The sequence below is a fragment of the Nycticebus coucang genome, chromosome 18 (assembly GCF_027406575.1).
Source record: "Nycticebus coucang isolate mNycCou1 chromosome 18, mNycCou1.pri, whole genome shotgun sequence".
NCBI lineage: Eukaryota > Metazoa > Chordata > Mammalia > Primates > Lorisidae > Nycticebus > Nycticebus coucang.
In genome coordinates, this window is record NC_069797.1 from 27,703,105 (window position 1) to 27,718,627 (window position 15,523).

A 15,523-nucleotide genomic window follows, 5' to 3' on the forward strand; every position below is an offset into this window, starting at 1 on the left:
GATGCAGACAGCGTGTTCTATGCTCCCAATGGCTCCGAATGGCTCCAAATGGCTCAAACCAGCTTTCCCCTCATCCATACTTACTTCTCTTTGTTGGGGCAGATTTCAGGAGAGCTGGGGTTGGATGAAGTCTCAGACTTTATCTCCTGAGAAGAGTGTCCTCCATCTGGGGTCTTGGGGGTACTGGATGTGCTGTCACTGAGGGAATAAATAGGAGTGAGGCCAGGCTATGGAGTCAGTCCCCCAACCCCCACCCCAACTCCAGGCCCAGGGTGGAGCCTCTGCCACAGCTCTCAGCACTGTGGGCTCAGAGTGCTCCACAAAAGCCAGCTGCTAGGACTTCCTTCCCACCCAAGTGCCCTAAAACTACAGTAGACAGCAGGGCTTTCCACTCCCTAGAATAGGGGCCACTCTAGGTTCATACATGAAGCCCAGAGATGGCAAGCAGGGGCCCCGGCTTCATGGCCTCCAGCCCAAGTCCATGCCTCATTCAAGCTGGTCATCTACCTGGCAAAGCTCAGGGCCACACAAGGAATGGCACATGGCAGTGACATCTACCCCCACAGCAGGAAACAACCCAATAAGCACAGATACCTACAGGTGCCAAGAGGGTCACCCCCTCTGGAGCCCCGGGGACACCCTTCACATGGACTATAATATGAACTTCCTGGGCTCCTATGACAAGGCAGCCTTGGGTGCTGGGAAGCAGAGGGCTAGCCTCAGCCCAGACGTTCACAAGTTTCCTTCTCCTGTAATTTAACAAAGACCTTTGTCTGGTGCCCACCTTACCCTGTCCTCAATGCACTTTTTGAACAATTAGATTATTGAGATATAATCCACATGTCACGTAACTCACCTATTTAAAGTGTACAATTCAATGCTTTTTAATATATTCACAGAGTTCTGCAATGATCACCACAAACTAATTTTAGAACATTTCTTGAGTCCCCTAAAAGAAGCCCTGGACCAGTTTGCAATCATTCCCCATTCCTCCTCCCCGCCTCCCCATCCCTAAGCAACCACAGTGGATTTGCCCATTCCAGAAATTTCATATAAATGGAATCATACAATATGTTATAGTCTTCGCGTCTGGCTTCTTTCCTTTAGCATAGCATTTTCAAGTTTCATCTATGTAGCAACACATATCAATACTTCACTACTTTTTATTACCCCCCAAAACTCCATTTTAAGGATAAACCATTTTATTTATCCATTCATCTAACAATGGATATTTGGATTCTTTCCAGTTTGGGCTATTATGAATAATGCTGCTATGAACATCTGTGCACTAGCTTTATTAGTGTACTCATTTTCATAGACAATTGTTTTCTTTTCCTTGTTATATACCTAGGAGTGGAACTGCCATGTCATGTGGTAACTCTGTGTTTAACCTTCTGAGGAACTGCCAGACTGTTTCCCAAAGCAGCCACACTACTTTATTACCAGCAATAAACAAGGGTTCTAATTTCTCTATATCCTCTCTGGCATTGTTTATTATTTGTCTTTTTGATTATAGCAATTCTAGAGTGTAAAGTGTCTTGATGCACTTTAGATGAGGTTCCTAATAGCCTCGCGTCAACCACACAGGGTGTGGGTCACCTCACTGGAGTTCTCTGCACATCTGATGCTGATGTTCTCCCTCCTGGAATTTCTCTTTTCCAGGCTCTCCTCCTCCCTCCCCTTTCCTTCCCAGCCAGCTTCACCAGCTCTTCCTTCTCCCTTTGCTGTTGAACATGGTACTGTACACGCCTTGTCCAGGTGGTCAGATCATTAACCCATTTTTAACTAGCACCTCTACCCCAAGGCCTCTCTCCTAAACTCAAAACCTGCAGTTCTGACCACTCCAGTGGACATCTCCAGGCATGGACCCCAAAAACTCCCATGCACAGGTTCCAAACAACTTTTCCTTCTTTCTTCTCCTCCATTAACCTGTCTCTGTCCTACCTGCCCTAGCTCAGAAGATGAAGCCATCACCCAGGGCTATAGACAGACAACTTGGAAACCTCAAAGTTAACCAAATTTCTCCTCCTTCTTCCTTACGAAACTGTAAGCTTCTAGACTTGCAGAGGTCCTCAAACTTTTTAAACAGGGGGCCAGTTCACTGTCCCTCAAACCGTTGAAGGATGGAACTATAGTTTAAAAAAAAAAAACTATGAACCAATTCCTATGCACACTGCACATATCTTATTTTGAAGTAAAAAAACAAAACGGGAACAAATACAATTCACACCACTTCATGTGGCCCATGGGCCGCAGTTTGAGGACCTCTGTGAGGATAGGTATCTTTTGTGGCACTTGTCTCAACACTCAGAGCTGTACCTAGCACATGGCAGACACTCAATAAATGCTGCTTGCCAAAGAAAGAACAAATGTGCTCACCAGTTAAAAGAATGAGAAAGCATCAAATCCAAACAAGGACACGACAAAAAGAGAAAATTACAGGGCAATATCCCTGATAAACAGGGAAATGTTAGCAAACAGGATTCAACCATACATTATAAAGATCATTCAAAAACTACCTAACAGGTACAACGAGCAATGTTAATAAAAAATGTTAACAAACAGGATTCAACCATACATTATAAAGATCATTCAAAAACTACCTAACAGGTACAATGAGCACTATTCAGGTGCTGAGGACACTTACATCCCTGACTAAAGCATTATAAAAGCTACCCCTTGTAACAAAAACATTTATACCCCCTTAATATGGTTTTTAAGTATGTGGATATTGTTAAAAAATAAATGCAAAATTCCCTTAAAAGATTGGAAAGAAATACCCTAAAAAGTTAGAATTATGGATTACTATTTTCCCCCTTTAACATTTGGTTTAATTGTATTAATTCTGAAAAGATAGGGGGCAGTGGCTGTGGCTCAGTGGGTAGGATGCCAGCTCCATATATCGAGGGTGGCAGGTTCAAACCCGGCCCTGGCCAGCTAAAACAGCAATGACAACTGCAACAACAACAACAAAAAAAAGCTGGGCATTGTGGAGGGCACCTGTAGTCCCAGATACTTGGGAGGCTGAGGCAAGAGAATTGTTAAGCCCAAGAGTTGGAGGTTGCTGTGAGCTGTGACGCCATGGCACTCTACCAAGGGTGACAAAGTGAGACTCTGTCTCGAAAAAAAAAAAAAACTTTTTTAAAAAGATAATAAAAGTAAAACTTGTGATTAAAAAAAAAAGTTCAGGGAAGAGCTGCACTGGGACCCCCAATCGGCACCCTCCCAGACCTCCAGAAGAGCTGCTCCGGGACGTGATTAGCACCCTCCCACCTCCGGAAGAGCTGTGCTGGAACCCATAATCAGCACCCTGCCAGACCTCCAGAAGAGCTGTGCTGGGACCCGTGATCGGCACCCTCCCACCTCTGGAAGAGCTGCGCCAGGACCCGCGATCCGCACCCCCCCGACCCGGGTAAGAGCTGCGCCAGGACCCCACCACCACCAGACTTCCAAAAGAATGCACAAGGACCCTCCTGGACTTCCAGAAGAGCTGCCCCCTGACCCGCAATCAGCACCCTCCTGAACCTCCGGAAGAGCTGCTCTGCCACCCGTGATCGGCACCCTCCCTGGAAGAGCTGCGCTGTGACCCGCAATTGGCACCCTCCTGGAGCTGCGCCGGGACCCTCCTGAACCTCCGGAAGAGCTGCGCAGGGACCCGCTACCCCATCTGCTGGGCCTCCCCACGCCCTAACCAAGAACTCCCTGAGTCCTCCCCCTGTACCCTCCCTACCTCCACCACACCCGCTCCTCTGGCCAGGGACTCTGGAAGCTGTGTGCCCTCCGGAGCCCTCCCTGCCTCTGCGCGGAGCTCTTCTCCTACCCAGAGACTGCTGAAGCCTTGGGTCCTCTGTGACACAATCACTGAGTTCCAGGCACTCCCAGAACTTTCTCCACCACCACCCCGCCCTGTTGCTGGATGGGGCCGGGGAGCTGCTCCCATAACCAGAACTCCCTGGCTGGGGCAGCCCCAGAAGAGCTACACAGGGTCATTCCCTACAAAGATCCAGCAACAATAGAGTGATCCCCCCGGGGTCTAATCTTGGAGAGACACCACCCCAACTCTGAGGACGGCCAGAGGAAAGGGTGAAAAACAATCATGAGACGAAATCAAAGGAAAAACTCTGGCAATATGAATAATCAGATTAGATCAACTCCCCCAAGGAACATTGGGGCAGACACAACACAAGATCCCATGCACAAACAAATAGCTGAGATGTCAGAAATCGAATTCAGAATCTGGATAGCAAATAAGATCAAATTAGAATTCCAAGCAGTAACCCAAAAGATGTCTCAAGAATTCAACGAATTCAAAGACCAAATGACCAAAGATTTTGACACATTGAGACAAGAACTTGCAGCCCTCAAAGATCTGAGAAACACAGTAGAATCCCTCAGTGACAGAATGGAGCAAGCAGAAGAAAGGATTTCTGACACTGAAGACAAAGCTTTCAAACGCTCCCAAATTCTCAGAGAGGAAGAGAAATGGAGGGCAAAAACAGATTACTCTCTCAGAGAGCTCTGGGATAATTCTAAGAAAACCAATATTCGTCTTATAGGGATCCCCAAAAGCGACGAAGTGGCTTCACAAGACACAGAGTCTCTTCTCCATGAGATTATGAAGGAGAACTTTCCAGACATGCCAAGAGATTCTGAATTTCAGATAGCTGACAGTTTCAGAACTCCAGCAGGACTCAACCCGAATAAGACATCCCCCAGACACATCATAATCAATTTCACTAAAGTTAATATAAAGGAGAAAATTCTGAAAGCAACCAGACGAAAGAAAACCATCACCTACAAGGGCAAGAATATTAGAATAACTGCAGATCTCTCTGCTGAAACCTTTCAAGCTAGAAGAGGATGGTCATTGACTTTTAATCTCCTAAAACAAAATAACTTTCAACCCAGGATCCTATACCCAGCTAAACTGAGTTTAATTTATGATGGAGAAATTAAATACTTTAATGACATTCACATGTTGAAGAAATTTTCCACAACTAAACCAGCTCTCCAGGATATTCTCAGACCTATCCTCCATAAAGACAAGCATAATCCTCCACCACAAAAGTAAACCCACCCAGAAAATTTTCATCAAATTCCAACTTCCACAGTCACAAAAAAAGGATTAAAAATATCCAACAGACTCTCGAAAGGCTTATCAATATTCTCAATTAATGTGAATGGTTTAAATTGTCCTCTAAAGAGGCACAGATTGGTTGACTGGATACAAACACTCAAACCCGATATCTGCTACATACAAGAATCTCATCTTACATTAAAAGACAAAAATAGACTCAAGGTGAAGGGATGGTCATCTATACTCCAGGCAAATGGGAAGCAGAAAAAAGCAGGCGTTGCAATCCTATTCGCAGATGCAATAGGCTTTAAACCAACCAAAATAAGGAAGGATAAGGATGGACACTTCATATTGGTTAAAGGCAATACTCAATATGATGAGATTTCAATTTTTTTTTTTTTTTTGTAGAGACACAGTCTCATTTCATGGCCCTCGGTAGAGTGCCATGGCATCACACAGCTCACAGCAACCTCCAACTCCCGGGCTTAAGCGATTCTCTTGCCTCAGCCTCCCGAGTAGCTGGGACTACAGGCGCCCACCACAACGCCCGGCTATTTTTTTTTGTTGCAGTTCGGCTGGGGCCAGGTTTGAACACGCCACCCTTGGTACATGGGGCCGGCGCCCTACCGACTGAGCCACAGGCGCCGCCCGATATTTCAATTATTAATATTTATGCGCCCCACCAGAACGCACCTCAATTTATAAGAGAAACTCTAACAGACATGAGCGACTTGATTTGCTCCAGTTCCATAGTAGTTGGAACATTTTAACATCCCTCTAGCAGTGCTGGATAGATCCTCCTAAAGAAGCTAAGCAAAGAAATCTTAGATTTAAACTTAACCATTCAACATCTGGACATAACAGATATCTACAGAACATTTCATCACAATAAAACTGAATACACATTCTTCTCTTCAGCCCACAGAACATACTCCAAAATCGACCACATCCTAGGGCACAAATCTAACCTCAGCAAATTTTTAAAAATAGAAATTATTCCTTGCATCTTCTCAGACCATCATGGAATAAAAGTTGAACGCAATAACAGCAATCTGCATACACATACAAGAACAAGGAAGCTAAATAGATGAGTTATAGACGAGATTAAGAAGGAAATCACCAAATTTCTGGAACAAAACAACAATGAAGACATGAATTATCAGAACCTCTGGAATACTGCAAAGGCAGTCCTAAGAGAGAAATTAATAGCACTGCAAGCCTTCCTCAAGAAAACGGAAAGAGAAGAAGTTAATAACATAATGGGACATCTCAAGCAACTGGAGAAGGAAGAACACTCCAACCCCAAACCCAGCAGAAGAAAAGAAATAATCAAAATCAGAGCAGAATTAAATGAAATTGAAAACAAAGAATTATACAACAAATCAATAAATCCAAAGGTGGGTTTTTTGAAAAGGTCAATAAAATAGATAAACCTTTGGCCAACCTAACAAGGAAAAAAAGAGTAAAACCTCTAATTTCATCAATCAGAAATAGTAAAGATGAAATAACAACAGACCCCTCAGAAATTAAAAAAATCCTTAATGAATATTACAAAACACTTTACTCTCAGAAATATAAAAATCTGAAAGAAATCGAGCAATACCTGGAAGTACGCCACCTACCAAGACTTAGCCAGAACGAAGTGGAAATGTTGAACAGGCCTATATCAAGTTCTGAAATAGCATCACCTATACAAAATCTCCCTAAAAAGAAAAGCCCAGGACCAGATGGCTTTACGTCAGAATTCTACCAAACCTTTAAAGAAGAACTAGTACCTGTATTACTAAACCTCTTCCAAAATATAGAAAAAGAAGGACTACTACCCAACACATTCTACGAAGCAAACATCACCTTGATCCCTAAACCAGGGAAAGACCCAACAAGAAAATTATAGACCAATATCACTAATGAATATTGATGCAAAAATTCTCAATAAGATCCTAACAAACAGAATCCAACAACACATCAAAAAAATTATACACCACAACCAAGTGGGATTTATCCCAGGCTCTCAAGGCTGGTTCAATATACGTAAATGTACAAATGTAACTCAGCACATAAACAAACTAAAAAATAAAGACCACATGATTCTCTCACTTGATGCAGAAAAAGCTTTTGATAATATCCAGCATCCCTTCATGATCAGAACACTTAAAAAAAATTGGTATAGAAGGGACATTTCTTAAACTAATACAGGCCATCTACAGCAAACCCACAGCCCATATCGTATTGAATGGAGTTAAATTGAAATCATTTCCACTTAGATCAGGAACCAGGCAAGGTTGCCCATTGTCTCCATTGCTCTTTAACATTGTAATGGAAGTTTTAGCCATTGCAATTAGGGAAGAAAAGGCGATCAAGGATATCCACATAGGGTCAGAAGAGATCAAACTTTCACTCTTCGCAGATGAGTGAAACACTAGGGATTCTACTCCAAAACTTTTAGAAGTGATCAAGGAATACAGCAATGTCTCAGGCTACAAAATCAACACCCATAAATCTGTAGCCTTATATATACCAACAATAACCAAGCTGAAAAAACAATCAAGGACTCTATTCCTCTCACAGTAGTGCCAAAGAAGATGAAATATTTGGGAGTATACCTAACAAAGGACGTGAAAGATCTCTACAAAGAGAACTATGAAACTTTAAGAAAAGAAATAGCTGAAGATGTTAACAAATGGAAAAATATACCATGCTCATGGCTGGGAAGAATCAACATTGTTAAAATGTCTATACTACCCAAAGCAATATATAATTTTAATGCAATTCCTATTACAGCTCCATTGTCATATTTTAAAGATCTTGAAAAAATAATACTTCATTTTATATGGAATCAGAAAAAACCTCGAAAAGCCAAAACATTACTCAGCAATAAAAACAGAGCAGGAGGAATCACGCTATCAGACCTGAGACTGTACTATAAATCGATAGTAATCAAAACAGCATGGTATTAGCACAAAAACAGAGAAGTGGATGTCTGGAACAGAATAGAGAACCAAGAGATAAATCCAGCTACTTACCGTTATTTGATCTTTGACAAGCCAATTAAAAACATTCAATGGGGGAAAGATTCCCTATTTAACAAATGGTGCTGGGTGAACTGGCCGGCAATCTGTAAAAGACTGAAACTGGACCCATACCTTTCACCATTAACTAAGATAGACTCTCCCTGGATAAAAGATTTAAACTTAAGACATGAAACTATAAAAATACTTGAAGAAAGTGGAGGGAAAACTCTTGAAGGAATTGGCTTAGGTGAATATTTTATGAGGACTCCCCAGGCAACTGAAGCAGTATCAAAAATACATTACTGGGACCTGATCAAACTAAAAAGCTTCTGTACAGCCAAGAACATAGTAAGTAAAGCAAGCAGACAGCCCTCAGAATGGGAGAAAATATTTGCAGGTTATACCTCTGATAAAGGTTTAATAACCAGAACCCACAGAGAACTCAAACGTATTAGCAAGAAAAGAACAAGTGATCCCATCCCGGGGTGGGCAAGGGACTTGAAGGGAAACTTCTCTAAAGAAGACAGACGCACAATCTACAAACGCAAGAAAAAAAGCTCATCATCCTTAATCATCAGAGAAATGCAAATCAAAACTACTTTGAGATATCACTTAACCCCAGTAAGAGTAGCCCACATAACAAAATCCCAAAACCACAGATGTTGGCGTGGATGTGGAGAAAGGGGCACACTTCTACACTGCTGATGGGAATGCACACTAATACGTTCCTTTTGGAAGGATGTTTGGAGAATACTTAGACATCTAAAAATAGACCTGCCATTCGATCCTATAATTCCTTTACTAGGTATATACCCAGAAGACCAAAAATCACAATATAACAAAGACATCTGTACCAAAATGTTTATTGCAGCCCAATTCATAATTACTAAGTCATGGAAGAAGCCCAAGTGTCCATCAACCCACGAATGGACTAGCAAATTGTGGTACATGTATACCATGGAATGTTATGCAGCCTTAAAGAAAGATGGAGACTTTACCTCTTTCATGTTTACATGGATGGAGCTGGAACATATTCTTCTTAGCAAAGTATCTCAGGAATGGAAGAAAAAGTATCCAATGTACTCAGCCCTACTATGAAGCTAATTTATAGCTTTCATATGAAGGTTATAACCCAACTATAGCACACGAATATGGGGAAAGGGCCAAGGGAGGGGAAGGGAGGGGAGAAGTCAGGGTGGAGGGAGGGTAACGGGTGGGGCCACACCTACAGTGCATCTTAGAACGGGTACAGGCAAAACCTACTAAATGCAGAATACAAATGTCTACATACAATAACTAAGAAAATGCCATGAAGGCTACGTTGAATACTTTGATGAGAATATTTCAAATTGTACATGAAACTAGCTCATTATACCCCTTGATTGCACCAATGTACATAGCTATGATTTAACAATAAAAATAAATAAATAAAAATAAATAGACTTTCTGAAAGTCCAAAAATAAAAAATAAATAAATAAATTTTTAAAAAGTTCATTCACCATGATCAAGTACATTTATCCCAGGGAAGAAAGGATGGTTCAACATATGCAAATTAATAAATGTGATATAACATAGTAACAGAATTGAAGATAAAAAAACATATAATTATTTCAATAAATGTGAAAAAAGCATTTAACAAAATTCAACATCCTTTATGATAAAAACTCTCAACAAACTGGGTCACTGAAGTTGGGTATACCTCAACACAATAAGCCATATATGACAAACCCACAGCTGACCTCATACTGAACAAGGAAAAATTGAAAGCCTTTTTTCTAACATCTGGAACAAGACAAGGATGCCCACTTTCACACACTTTTAGGCCAGAGCAATTAGGCAAGAAAAAGAAATAAAAGGCATTCAAAATGAAAATGAAGAAGTCAAATTATCCTTTGTTTACTTAGAAAAACATAAAGATTCCACCAACGAACTGTTAGAAGTGATAAATTCAGTAAAGTTGCAGGATACAAAATCAATATACAAAAATCAGTAGCATCTATATACACCAACAATGAACAAACTGAAAAAGAAATCAGGAGAGCAATCCCATTTATAATAGCTACAAAAAATTCAAGATACCTAGGAACAAATTTAACCTAAGAAGTGAAAAATCTCTATAAGCAAAACCATAAAACACTGATAAGAAAATTAAAGATGACACCAAAAAATGGAGATACATCCTATGCTCATAAGTTGGAAGAATTAATGTTGTTAAAATGTCCATAATACCCAAAGTGACCTACAGATTCAACAAAATATCAGTGACATAATTGAAAGAAACAGACAATCCTAAAATCTACTGGAACAACAATAGATCCTGAATGGCCAAAGCAATCCTGAACAAAAAAAACTAAAGCTGGAGGTACCATGTTGCCTGGTTTCAGAATACATTACAAGGTTATAGTAACCAAAACAGCACAGCATTGGCATAAAAACAGACACAGAGACCAATGGAACAGAAGAGAGAACCTAGAAATAAACCCATGCATTTATCAGCAAATGATAAGGTGCTGAGAACATACATCAGGGAAATGATAGTCTCTTCAATAAAGTGATGCTGGAAAACTGAATAAAACCATATGCACAAAAATGAAACTAGATCCCTATATCTCACCAAATGTAAATATCAAATCAAAATGTATTAGATACTCACATACAAGACCTATCAAACTACTAGAAGAAAACACTGGGAAAATGATTCAGGACTCTGGCCTGGACAAAGACTTTGAGATAACACCTAAAAACACAGGCAACAAAAGCAAAACAAATAAGATTAAAGTGAAAAAGTTTCTGTATAGGAAACAAAACAATCAACAAAATAAAGAGCCAATCTGCAGAATAAGAGAAAATATCTGTAAACCGTTCATCCAACAAGGAATTAATAACCAGAATATATAAGGAACTCAAACAACTCAATAGCAAAAATAATAATAATTCAATTTTAAAATGTGCAAAAGATCTGAAGAATAGACATTTCACAGAAGATGTACAAATGCCTAAGAGTTGTATGAAAAATTGCTCAACATCACCAATTTATCAGGGAAATACAAATCAAAACCACAATGAGATATCATCTCAGCCAAACACAGTGGCTCACACCTGTACTCCTAGCACTTTCGGAAGCCAAGGCAGGAGGATCACTTGAAGCCAGGAGTTTGAGACCAGCCTGGGCAATATAGCAAGACCCTGTCTCTACAAAAGTAAGAAAAATTAGCCAGGGATGGTGGCTTGCACCAGTTACTCAGGAGGCAGAGGCAAGAGGATCTCTTGAGCCCAGAAATTCAAAACTGCAGAGAGCTATGATTAGGTCACTGCACTCCAGCCTGGGCAATAGAATAAGACCTCACTTCTGGAAAAAAAAAAAAAGAGAGAGAAAGAGAGAGAGAGATCATCTCACTCCAGTTAAAATGGATTTTATCAAAAAAACAAAAAATAACAGATGCTGGCAAGGATGCAGAGAAAGGAGAATATTCATATACTGTTGGTAGGAATATAAATTAGTACAGGAGCTATAGGTAGTTCTATAAAAAATTAAAAATAGAACCTACCATACAATCTAGCATTTATGCTGCACATAGAGCCAAAGGAACTGAAATCAGTATGTCATGTCAAAGAGATACCTGTACTCCCTGCTCACTGCAGCACTATTTACAATAGCTAAGATATCGAATCAGCCTAAGTATCCATCAACAGACAAATGAAGGAAGAAAAGGTGTTACATAGACACAATGGAACATTATTCAGCCACTAAAAAGAATGCAATCCTGTCATTTGCTGCAATATAGACAAAACTGGAGGTCCTTGTTTTAAGGAAAAGACGCCAGACATGGAAAGACAAACACTTCATGTCCTCTCCCTTATACGGGAGCTATTAATGAAAGCACAGGGCTCGTGGAGACAGTGATTGGTGATTACTGAGTCAGGGAAGGGGCAGAGGTACACTATTTTAATAGGTACAAAATAGTTAGAGCAAATAAGATCACCAAGTGTTCAAGAGTACAGTAGGGTAATTAGAATTAAATATAATGTAAAGTATAATTCAAAATAGCTGAAAGAGAAGAATTAGAGTGTTCCCAACACAAAGGAAAGGAAGCCATCTCCAAAGCTGAGCACAGGTCTCCCCACCAGTGGGCATCTGACAGACCCCACAGTCAGGCTGGAGCAGGGAGCCCCAAGGGTTACCATCGCGTCCGGCTGTCCCCCTGGCCTTCAGAGCCCGTATGTAGACGGGGAAAGAGCCCTGACCGCCGCTTGATGGGGCTCCGTGACTGGTTCTTCGCTGTTGCCACTGCCACCGGAGGCTGCCAATGAAATCACCAGAATGAGTGCTCCCACCCTAAACCCGGAGCTCTTTCCCTTCACCCCCCTCATGAGTTTACAAATGGCTCCCAGTCTGGAAGAGACCCCAGAGAATAGAGAGAAAGCTAGGAACATTGGGATCTGTCACAGGAGCGGAGCCCCCGAGGCTCAAGCAACTCACAGCCCTTTCCCTGTATTCTTAAGCCAAGCCCCTGCCCTCAGGTGATGATCCACCAAAGACCAGAATTCTTGAAGGTCAAGGCCACTAGAAGGAGAGCCCCACAAATTGGGAAGGCCAGGCCAATTCCGGGGTCACAAGCTGAGAATCCCAAGCTAGAGAACCCTGGAAGGACCTAGTTCAATCTCTCATTTGACTATGAAGACAGTGAAGACCCAAGAGGAAAGGTCACGGTCATCTAACAAATCACTGGTGCCAAGGAACCCAGGGCCCCTGACCTCCACGTGTTGCTCACAAATAAATTGACTCAGGCAAGTGTCACAATAATAACATAAATGAGAGCCACAGAGCCAGGTCCACATGCACAAGATGAGGGAAGCCAGATGAGGTTTCCTGGCCTCATGTGGGGTGGGGGCAGATGGGAGCCGGGAGCTCATCTTTACAGCCCACCAGGCTTCTAACCCAGGCACCAACTTCTACCATGCACAAACCAGGCAACCACAGGCACGTGGTGAAACCCTGGATTACCACAGATGGTGATAATGGCCCTGCTCTGCTCACTTCATGGACCTCCTGGGAGGAACAAGATAATAGCTATCAAAATATTTAGAAAATCAATTATGCAAGGCCATTTATAATACTAATTATTAGTATCATGGTGAGTCTAAGCTACTATCTGAAGAAAGAAGAAAAGAAAATCCTCGTCTGTACAAATCCAAAGCCTCTGCTTTATAAAAGGACAGGCTCTACGGCTCCCTCACCTCCCCAGGCCTGAAATCACACACCTGCAGGGCCCTCCCCTTCCCTGGGAGCTGGATAAAGAGCATGGACTTGGGATCAAGCAGACTTGCATTCAAATCTCAGCACTTAAGCTAAGCTGGGTGACCTTTAGCAAGTTACTTAACCACTCTGGGCCTCCTTTTCTTCAAATTTGGACTATAGAATAAGTACCCACCTCAGGTAGCCATTATAGGGAACAGGCGAGATCACCTCTATGGATGACTTAGCTCAGTGCCTGAAGGACAGCAAGTTGGGGGTGGCTACTGCTATTGTGGGTTGAAACATGCCCCAGGATGATTTTGTAGGGTTAGCCCAAGGATAAAGGCCCAGTTGTTGAAGAAATTCAATGAATAAAACAAGAGGGATTCTCCTATGAGCCAACCCCAGGGGCCATCTGGGAGGGAGGCTCTAAATGACCACTCTCAGAGGGCAGGGACTGGGGTCACTCCCCAAGCAGCCTCGGTCTCCCTCTGCCATCCAGCTTGCCCTGTGGTAGTCACCCACAGACTGGGAGGGGGTACCCACCACCCATATGGGTCTGGGAGGGACCGCCTAGGCCCCACGTGGTGCCCCAGGACCTGCAGCCACTTACCGAGAAGGTAGTTTTGGTGACCTCCACGCTGTTGTGAGAGATGCCCCCGCTGAGGCTGCCAGGGATGGCCCCACCATGTGATTTCTTCTGGCTGCCCACCATGGTCTCCATGGAGTGGCTGCGCACACGGATAGCCCTCTGTGAGGAGGTCAGGGTGGGGAAGAACAAGGACCTGAGAGTTAGCATCCAGCCCTTCTGGTGAACCTGCCCTCCCCATAGGGTCCGCAGATGCAATCCTCTGCATGTGTGTGTACCCACGCATGTACACACAGAGACATGTGCGTGCACACAGGACTGCAGAGGCGCATGCCATCACCACTGCAGTTTACAGGGAGTTCTCCTGTATTCTTCCCACGCTCTGGGCACAGGTAGAGGTGGGGCAGGGAAGTCCAAAGGGTCAGGGCCCCTGCTCCCCTATAGGGTAGACAAAGGTTGTGATCTTCATCTTACAGGTAAGGGAAGTGAGGCTTGGAGCTCCCCAAATCTGTGTGCCTCTCTAAGCTGCAACTTCCTCACCTGTAATGTGGGAGTTACATGTTTCATGCGGGATCATGGTGGGGATTAAACGGTCAGAAGCCTGACTGAAAGTTGACTTCCTTTATCTAGAAGCTTTCTTCTATATTTATACCCTAGACCACCCTTTCTGCTGTCATCCGAAAGTGCTGCTTGGAATATATTCACCTTTGTTGAAATCATGTGCATCAAGCTATGCAGGACACTGCCCTTCACACTTGCAGGGGGCTCAAAACACATGTGCATCATAAGCCCATGGCCTGACGGCTACTGAAAGAGGAGACACATGGCCCTAATCCTCTCGCTGACAGAGCCACAGCCTGGTGCAATGTCTCTTCCTCCCCCATGAGACACAGGAATAAGTTGTGATCTGTCTAAGGCAGTCACTTAGCCCCTCCCCTGGCCAATGGAACATGAAGGGGTGTCTCTAAGGGCTTTGGGGAAGGCTTCTTCAATGACTCCCCCAAAAGATAGGACATGTCTGCACCTGAAATCACAGCAGCCACCTTGAGGCCATGAGGAGCTGAGCCCAAGGGGCAAAGTTGACAAGCCAGGAATGGCAGAGGGGAAAGATGGAAAGATCCTAGATACCAACGACCAACTGGACCACCAGCCACCTAGGTTTTCTTGCCACTGCAGCTAATTTATTTTCTTCATCATGGTGAGCTAGCAGAGGTAGGGTGTTCTTGGAACCCCAGCTCCACGAAATTGATGCAGAAGGACTAAAGTGTGGGTCCTGCACCGTCCTCTCCTGATTCATTGCCCTGCATATACAGTAGTGCACTGGCTTATGCACCCGATGGGCCAAACTACAGATGTTTCACGTGGAAGATCAAGGCCCCTTCTTCCCTTGAGGCATCCGAGGAAGAGCTCGGTCTATGGCAAGGTGGCCCCAGAAAACACTGTGAATACCACTCCCAACCCGAACAGGTCTCCCTGGGATCTCTCTAGGCCAGGAATTTTCTAAGCTTGGGAATGGCAAAGGACCCCGTCCTACCTGCCTTTCTCTCCTGACGGGGGCATATGTTCAAGGAAGGCCCTTTGTAGACAGGACAGCTCCTCAGACAAGATA

At 43.1% G+C, this 15,523-nt stretch overlaps 1 protein-coding gene across 7 annotated transcripts in view; it reads right to left on the reverse strand.

Annotated features, from left to right (window-relative positions):
- Positions 1-15,523, reverse strand: part of RAP1GAP2 (RAP1 GTPase activating protein 2) — a 261,007-nt gene that overhangs the window by 9,897 nt on the left and 235,587 nt on the right. For all 7 annotated transcript variants that reach the window (XR_008375566.1, XM_053569493.1, XM_053569496.1 and 4 more), the window contains 3 exons: positions 13,939-14,076; positions 12,272-12,390; positions 85-198 (listed from right to left, as the gene is read on the reverse strand). Coding sequence is in view for 6 of the 7 variants with exons in the window: in XM_053569493.1 (XP_053425468.1) it covers positions 85-198; positions 12,272-12,390; positions 13,939-14,076 (371 nt within the window). In the remaining variant the exon portion in view is untranslated. The remainder of the gene's footprint in view (positions 1-84; positions 199-12,271; positions 12,391-13,938; positions 14,077-15,523) is intronic.